A 9,724-nucleotide genomic window follows, 5' to 3' on the forward strand; every position below is an offset into this window, starting at 1 on the left:
TTTTTTTGTTTGAAGAGCGACTTTATGTACATGACTTAGCTGTTACCGGGAGCCCCGCATTTGAGGACGAGATGTTCTATCGGGCCTCGGCTCCCGCGCAAGCTGATTCCCCCTGAAAACCATACTGTCCTCACACGAGAGACTCGCTGGGGTAACAGTTGGGTAAAACCGGATATACCCTCAGGACCGCACCATGCCTCGGTAGTATACGATCCATCATTGAGACGTACTCTAATTGATTTGACTAAAAATATACGAAATTGATAGTAATAAGATTTTTTATAATAACATGAAATTTGCTGTCAGAAATTCGAGCAAGTATAGTAAATGAACTTGATGGTTAGCATTTTTTATAATAATTAATAATTGCGATGAAATTTATTAAAAAGTAAATAGTTAGCATTAAGAATAATTTTTATAACCAAGCATGTAATTTGCTGATGAAATCCGAGTAAAAACGGTACAAATGAATCATAACATTGATGAATTTTATTGAAATCAAAAGTGTTTAAAACCAGATCATCGAGGTATTGGTGGAGTGGTTAGGGAAAGATTTTGTGTTCTTTGTGACCCCAAGTTCGACTCTCACTCTCCTCGTTATTTCCTGTGACATCCAGATGAAGAGCAAATATGAGTGATAGTGCCCCCTGTAGGAACCACGTGCCCCAAGCCTTCGCTAGAGACACATAGTCCAACTCACAACTTGGAACGGGCAAGCCAGTTTGTGCGCCAATGGAGCCAACCTGACTGGACTGAGTCACTGTTCAACCATCTTTAATACCCTCACTTGAGTTACAGGCATGCGTAGGTTCGTTTTGGATAGGATACGAAGTTTTACCGACTGTCGTGCCTTTAGACAGGTGAAGGTCGGGTTTCCGCACATCTAGGAGAGCCAATGAGCTGACGGCGGGCCGAACTTAGCCACGCCCGATATCACGGTGGTTAACACATCTCCTTGCCGTTAAAAAAAAAAGAATAGATGAACAACATACATCTATCAATTGATTCCACAAAAACACAACAGATTATCTAACATCTAAGAAAAGAAAATAAACTATAAACTAAAACTGTAACAATAAATCACAAAGAAAACTGGATAAACTATAGATGATCAAAGGATGTACATGATTCCGATTCGATTTGATATTCAGTATCCTATCACTCCAACCCTAAAACCACACAAAAAAAAAAAAAAAAACAAACCCTAACACATCTTCAAACCTTCACCACACCATAACCTAATGATGATACGGAGCATGCGGCGGCAACCTCGCCGTAACAGAACTAGCCGGCGCCGGAGAAGAAGGACAACACGGAGAAGATCCAGGAGACGACGCCGCAGCGGCTGACGTCATCGCCACCAAACAACCTTCACTCCACGACCTTCTAACCGGATACGATACTTTCGGAGGGAGAGCGTGAGAACAGTGATGGTTTTCGCCGGATTTGTGAAGAGCGCAACTGCAGTTGCGGTGGTATGGACGGCGCTTGATGCCGATGTCGTCGCTGGAGATGCATCCGCCGAATACGTTGCCGAAAATGGAGTCTCCGGCAGCTCCAGACGCCATTGATATTGAGGGAGATGTGAAGCTTCTCTGGAGATCTGGGAAAGATCTGGAAGAGGAGGTTAAAATGAGTTAATGGAGGTGGTGGGGTTTATATAGAGGAAGAGAGAGAGAGTACGTGTTGACTGGGGTGTGTCGTGGCCAATACGTGCTAACAAATTTCAGATGCATTCAATTCACTTCTTTGTTTTTTTTCTCCATAACTTGTGAATTATTATTACATCCGTCGTCATAAAGCCCCTGTGTAGGCGTTATGCAACACATGTCGTGTTATGTGGGCGGGTGGGCGTTATGGGGCGTTATACATTTAAGACCGTAATCATAAAGCCTTTACCCATTATTACCTAATTATTAATTTTCAATTTTATTATTAATTATAAAAACTCTATTCTATTTTTTGATTGGCCAAATGAAGTAACCAAACAAAAATAACGCCGCGATATGTATCGCGCCGCCCACCAAAAAAAACCCCATAACGCCGCACATCGCGATGTTCAGGGCGTTATGGGGCGTTATGAGAGAAAAAGGGCGCCACATGGAGCCCCACTACACATTACCTTAGCTAGGGAGTTTTAGTACTTTGTCTTAACGGGATCTACGTTAGAGAGTTCACTCGCACACTAGATTCTCAATTTAAATCTCTCAATATGAAACTATTATCACCCAGACTGGAACTTGAAAATAAGAATAATAGGCATTTTTTTAATTTTACAGAAATTATAGGGAGAATATGAAAATTTTGAATTTTATTTAGGGTATGTTTGGCATGAAGCTTTTAGAAGATTCTAGCTTTAAGCTTTAAAAAAAAAAAAGTCCTACTCAATAAAAGTTTTTGTTTGGTTGAAAGAGCTTGAATCTTTTAGGTTATGAGCTTGATTCTTTTGGTTGAACGCTCCTACTAGTAGCATTTAGAAGAAGCTACAAGTTTTTAGAGAAAAATGACTATTTTAACCTCCGAAGATAATGAACTTTTTAGTTATGTTTTTTAGTTATATACATTTTGGTCATTTTATACATTTTATTAAAAGTTCCATCTACTCTGCCAAACATCAAAATATATCTAAAAAGCTACAGTTTCCAACCACCAGCTACTTTTGCCAAACACACCCTTAATCCTTCTTCCTCCCCAAGAAACAAACACGCTGGCAATCCAGATTCCTACCAAAAATCTATTCCCTCTGGTGAACCCTCCCCCCCCCCTCTACGTGGCTGGGACCCACCACAAACACTCCCCCTCATGCCATTCCCACGTCCACGACTGCCCTCACCCTGCCCCCATTGCCGCCCCACCTGTCGGGTGCCGGTGTCATCCGCCTTCCCACGTCAGACCCCATGTCATATGGCATGGGGCATTGCACCATATGATATGAGAAGGCCTTAAAGGAACTAGGGGGCCCTTGGAGGTGGGGCCCTAAACGGTTGTTTTACCTTTACACACTACAGGGTAGAGCTGGCAAATCGTGTCTTAACAGGTTTAACAGGTATCTAATAACGCGAACAACAAAAATTTTAAACATGTATATGACTCGTTTAACTACTTTATATCCAATGTCTATAAGACAGATGTATATTTTATGCACCTAGGAGGAGAAATAATGGATCCTAACTTTCAAATTTTGATTATTTTTAAAAACGTAAAAAATCACATAGTGTACTTTTCTGTTATCGTGTCTTAGTAGGTTACGTACAGGTTACCTATTGCCAGCTCTACTACAGAGTTAGTCCTGTATACATACCTGAATATCACACACAAAAAAAAAGATAAATAATGAAAGGTTAAAAGTTCAACTCGGTTTACATATTTGGTTCCAACTTTAATCTTCGGTAAAATGTTAAACCGTCAAAACTCAAGTTAGATGCAAAACAATATAAATCTCAAACCGAACAATGCAGCCGACTTGCACTACTTTGAATAACCAGATTCGTTTTGACGGTTTATTAAGGGTCCTAATATTAATACATGGCAAAAACTTATTTACACATGGTGTATACGGGCCGTATACAGTTATACGGCCCGTATATAATAAAATAAAACTAACAAAGTCTGTGCCTTCAGACTTTGTCAGTTTTTTTCATTCCATACGGGTCGTATAACTGTATACGGCCCGTATACACCATGTGTAAAGAATTTGCCTGGTCGTATACAATGGATACGAATACTGTATACGGCCCGTATGAAAAGAAAATTAGATTTTACCCAAAGTATTTAATGGATTTAAGGTGTCAATCACCTTAGGTGGTCAAATCTTTCTAAAAGTAGAAAAAAAAAATAAAACTTTAACAAGTAACAAAGACTGAAAAACAAAAAAAACGTGTCGTATGACTGTAATAAAAAAGGAAGGGTGAGGCATTTGATGAGAGTCGTAAGGAGAAGCGTTTTAATCACTTGTTTTCAACGGAGATGTAATGCAATGATTCTGCTAGTGGTCGGGCTTCCAATGCTTACACAGGGTGATAAACAACGCTGATATGAACCCAAACCAACTGCTTTGTCATGAGTCATCGGGAAAACTTTTCCTCAGGGGAGGGTGAGTAGTATGAGTCTGAGTCCATTATGGTTCGTGAATGTTTCGAATCATCATAGAAGACGTGTCGGGTTCTGCTAGAAGAGTATAAGGATTTTGTTGGTTTGTTTCCAAGTCGGGTTTAGAATGTTTGAAGTATTCTTGGTTCAATACCAACTCTTCTGAAAGACAAGAATACAACGTTCATGTATCACAAGGAATGACTGATCTAAGGCAGAGAACCTGATTTAGATACACAAATTCATCACCGGTTTCTATAGCACAAGCACATACACAGTTTGTGTAGAGATCTTTACGTACAAATTTGCATTATCCTTACGGTTACAAATGAAGTATTAAGAGATATTAGTTTCTTGACAATATGGTTTCTCGACAAATGAAGTATTATCTGTCCTTGCTGCCTCTTCGGTTGGTAAAAGACATAGGATGGTTTCTAATACAGGCTCTTTGTCAGTTGTGGTTGATTTATAGCAGGAGGTTATGAAACGAATATATGTTTATGCGAATTCACAACATACTTGCTTTATTCTCTTTAATCTATTAGAACGATCCTTGTTTTGTCACGTACATGCGTTTAATTCCCAACATCATCTGTTCATCATTATTCTTGAAGATGAAGATGAAGATGAAGAAACGAGGGTTTATTCTCATTAATCTATTAGAACGATCCTTGACTTGAATTTGTGGATTTCGGTTGGATCAGAAAAACTTAACAAGAGAATCAACTAAAAAAATACAATTGATTACTCGGTCGAATAACCGGTCCGTTAAAGTTGAGCTTCCTGATGCAACTTTCACAGTGGTACCAATGTCCTACTACTACAATCCTTCCAACGCCTGATTCCGATACAACCCTCGATGTTGATGAGTGAAAGAGTTAACATTCTGATTCAGATTCAGGAAGCAGATGTTTATGAGTGAAAGAGTTAACATTCTGATTCAGATTCAGGAAGCAGATGTTTATTAGTGTTTTGAGAAACTAACAAGGTAAACCTGAATTTTCAAAATTTTAGATACTTACTTGAATCGTTAGTAATGCTAGATGTCATTTTGGCTGAACCACAACCTATTACCATTTTTTACCATGCGTATACGGGTTGTATACTGTTTATACGGCCGTATACGACTGGTAAAAAATATTTTTACCGATCGTATACTATGTATACGATGATTGTATACGGGTCGTATATTGTTATACGGCCCGTATACTATGGGTAAAAATTGGTTTATTCTCTTTAATCTATTAGAACGATCCTTGTCTTGAGAACCTGATTCTAATTTAAACAATGGAATTTGTGGATCAACAGAAATAACTGAAAATAACTCGCCATTCTCTTACATCTGTATACGTTGATTGTGGATTTAAGTTGCAAGAATTGTGTCTGTCGCATGGACTCAGACTCATACTACTAGCAGAACCCGACACGTCTTCTGTGATGATTCGAAACATTCACGAACCACAATGGACTCAGACTCATACTACTAGCAGAAGAACCCGACACGTCTTCTGTGATGATTCGAAACATTCCGAATCACTAGCAGAAGAACCCGACACGTCTTCTGTGATTATTCGAAACATTCCGAATCACTAGCAGAAGAACCCGACACGTCTTCTGTGATGATTCGAAACATTCCGAATCACTACCGTTTTTTCTCTTCCGGTTACCATGCCTATCATCTCCGTCTACGTTTGGTTTCAGCTACTGGAGTGAAATATTTGTTGGAATATGTGGATCAACTGAAATAACTGAATACAACCGGTCAAATCACACACTATATAAAGTGTAAAGTTATCGTGTGTTGTAGCTTGTAATAGATTAACTAGACCCCTCAAGTTGTCATTCATAACAGCTAAGCGTCTGGAGAAGAGTATGTTGATATAGGAGTGTTGATGCAATTTTACAAGCATTTTATCGTGTGTTGTAATTTTAATGAAGCAATGAAGATTGATTATGCTGTCACAGTTGTCAAGACTGTTTGTCGGGTTTCCAACGTTCTACAGCACAAGTTCATCACCGGTTTCTACAACACAAGTTCATCACCGGTTTCTACAGCACAAGTTCATCATCGGTTTCTACAACACAAGTTCATCACTGGTTTCTACAGCACAAGTTCATCACCGGTTTCTACAGCACAAACACATACACAATTTGTTGGAAGAACCCGACACGTCTTCTGCTAGTTACTCTTTTCTTCGATTTCAACAAATCTTTGAAGGTCTTAAGTGATGGACGATTTCAACAATACGTTCACGAACCACAATGGACTCAGACTCATACTACTAGCAGAAGAACATGACACGTCCGGTGATTGTTGATACATGGAAAAACAAGGACTATTCACCTCTTTTAACCTACCAAAACACCAAAATCCGTACCGGTGATTGTTTATCCATACTATTCTTCATAGCCATATTCCCACTCACAAGTTGTTGATACTGAGCTTCTTGATACATATCGTTCGTAAGAAACTTTTCGTGCACTGAACCTTCAGTTGTGTACTCTTCAATCTTCTTGAGTATTTTTCTAACTTTATGCTTGCATCCACCACAGTGAATATTAACTTTGAGTGAAAGAGTTTGGAAACCGGACAGTATAAACAAAGTAACTGTTGGAATTTGTGGATTTCGGTTGGTTCAGAAACTTAACAAGAGAATCAACTAAAAAAATACAATTGATTTCTCTTCATGTTACGGAGAATGTTCTAGAAATTGAAGGAAAAGGAAAAGATTTGTTGAAATCAAATTCAACAGAGATAACTTAATACAACCGGTCAAATCACACACTATATAAAGATTACAGAGGTTTTTACCATATGTATACGGGTCGTATACGGTTTATACGGCCGTATACTCTCGGTAAAATTTTTTTTTACCGATCGTATACAATGTATACGAACGATGTATACGGGTCGTATATTGTTATACGGCCCGTATACTATGGGTAAAAAATGGTAAAAAATTGGTTTATTCTCTTTAATCTATTAGAACGATCCTTGTTTTGAGAACCTGATTCTGATTTAAACAATGGAATTTGTGGATCAACAGAAATAACTGAAAATAACTCGCCATTCTCTTGCACCTGTGTCCGTCACATGATAGAAGACGTGTCAGGTTCTGCTAGAAGAGTATAAGGATTTTGTTGGTTTGTTTCCAAGTAGGGTTTAGAATGTTTGAAGTATTCTTGGTTCAATACCAACTCTTCTGAAAGACAAGAATACAACGTTCATGTATCACAAGGAATGACCGATCTAAGGCAGAGAACCTGATTTAGATACACAAATTCATCACCGGTTTCTACAGCACAAAGTGACAGAATGATGTGGAAAAACAAGGACCAGATATCGATTGTTGAAAGTTTGAACTGATTATTTGTTATCAGGTGAGTTCCAATCATTTTATCGTGTGTTGTAATTTTAATGAAGCAATGAAGATTGAATATGCACTAGGGTTTTTTCTCTTCCGGTTACCAGGCCATTATCTGCCCTTTTTCCTTTGGTTTCTGGTTGATTTTGAGGGTGAGGGTTTTGCATTGATTCCTGCGCTCCAATCATCTGCTTCCTGAATCTGAATCTGAAAGTTAACTAGACCCCTCAACTTGTCATTCGTAACAACTAAGCGTCTGGAGAAGAGTATGTTGATATAGGAGAGTTGTGAACCCGACACGTCTTCTGTGATGAAACGAAACATTCCGAATAACTAGCAGAACCCGATCCACTTACATTCGAATAACGCTGAGAATCCACAACGCTTATGGCCAGATTCTTTCCTTCAATCTTGGCAAAATCAATGTCTGCTTGTTTTATTATCACGAAAGTACTGAACAACCGAGATAGGCACAATAACGACAACAGCTTTCTATGATTTGGAGACTGATCGGAATCGAATCAATGATTTTACTGGAAGCCGTTTGATTATTTCTTGTTTTATTATCATGAAAGTACTGAACAACCGAGATAGGCACAATAACAACAACAACTTTCCATGATTTGGGGACTGATCGGAATCGAATCAGTGATTTTACTGGAAGCCGTTTGATTATTTCCTCTTGGATCTCGAAAGGCACGTTGTCTGATATCTTGATTTTGATTACTAACTCACCATATCAATTTCTAGGTAGTTAACAACGCTAATTAGAAAAAAACGTGATTCATATACACAACGGTCTCTTTGCTTCGTCCACTAGAACTATTTGTGTATGCATTCTTTTGGTAGTTAACAACGCTAATTAGAAAAAAAAAACTGTAAAATTAATCATATCAATTGCTATAATAGGATGGATGTGACACACACAGATAGATAAGCTGTCACAGTTGTCAAGACTGTTTGTCGGGTTTCCAATGCTCACACAGGGTGATAAACAACGCTGATACGAACACATGTGTTTCGAAATAGGCTTTGTTCTTGGTTTAATGAAGTTACACGTAACATCTACTTATATTGAGATTTAAACAATGCCCGCCTCAACTGAGATAACGGACATCCATCAAGCTCAAAAAGAAAACTTGTGTTTCCCATAGTCACAAAAGATTGCGGTTTGTATTTCGCATAGCCACCGTTTCCGTAGTAAAAAACGGTTGCGGTTTGTATTTCGCATAGCCACCGTTTCCGTAGTAAAAAACGGTTGGGTTTGCACATTCAATCTTCAATACTTCATTAAAATACCACTAGTAGAAGAACCCGACACGTCTTCATGTTACGGAGAATGTTCTAGAAATTGAAGGAAAAGGAAAAGATTTGTTGAAATCGAATTTGACAACTATGACAGCTTATTAAAGGTAGCAATCACCTCCAATCATTTCCTGGTCAAATCACACACTATAAAGTTTAAAGTTATCGTGTGTTGTAGTTTGGAAAGATGACCGAATAGAGATCTGAATAACAAACTGTGGAAAACTTGTTTGTGTCGGGTTCTTCTGCTAGTTACTTGATCAACGGACTGATCGGTAACGTTACTCTACTTGTGCTCCGATTTAAGCAGCGTGTTCCGATCAACGTTGTTTAAAGGTGATGAAGAGTTTAGAAACCCTAGAATGATGGTGTTTTTACAGGAAAAAATGTGATAATTGAAAAACATCAATCTATACGGCCCGTATACAGTTATACGGCCCGTATACCTTTGGTAAACATCAAAAACCTCAGAAATAAATCCATTGAGCCGTATACTTTTTATAAATCGTATACACTTGTATACAGCTCGTATAACAATATACGGGCCGTATATAATAAAATAAAAAAAAACATTCTCTGCGCATTTTCCTATTCAAAAACATTCTATACGGGCCGTATATTTTGTATACGGCCCGTATACACTAGGGATGTGAAAATAAGATCTAGGGGGTGTGGGAATAAGGGGGCCTTTATTAAGACTATTCACATCAAGGATGTTTGTAGGTGATTCTTGGCCTATGTGGAGGGCATTTGTGAGAGGGATAGATTAGTGGTGTTGTAAAGGATGACATGGAGGGTGTTCATTCTTAAGGATTCTTGGGGAAGAATAGTGAAGAATGGGAGAATGGTGGGTCCTTTCTTTTTTTTATTTAGTTTAAATTTAATAAAATAATTATAATAAGGTTGTTTGTGGAAAGGATATATATGTTATTGTTGTGGGTAAAAAGTGTTTGTGGAAAGAATAA

General features: G+C 38.3%; 1 protein-coding gene across 1 annotated transcript; it reads right to left on the reverse strand.

Moving 5' to 3' along the window:
* Window positions 1-1,238: 1,238 nt before the first annotated feature.
* LOC110943279 lies at window positions 1,239-1,568 on the reverse strand. The gene has a single exon (XM_022185027.1). It carries the CDS (start codon window positions 1,566-1,568, stop codon window positions 1,239-1,241), a length of 330 nt encoding a protein of 109 aa, XP_022040719.1.
* Between the last annotated feature and the right edge of the window lie 8,156 nt (window positions 1,569-9,724).

This window comes from Helianthus annuus, chromosome 5 (genome assembly GCF_002127325.2).
Source record: "Helianthus annuus cultivar XRQ/B chromosome 5, HanXRQr2.0-SUNRISE, whole genome shotgun sequence".
Lineage (NCBI taxonomy): Eukaryota > Viridiplantae > Streptophyta > Magnoliopsida > Asterales > Asteraceae > Helianthus > Helianthus annuus.

Excerpts from the sequence above, each read along its gene's own strand:
- LOC110943279 (XM_022185027.1), bottom strand. The coding sequence starts at position 1,568 with ATGGCGTCTGGAGCTGCCGGAGACTCCATTTTCGGCAACGTATTCGGC.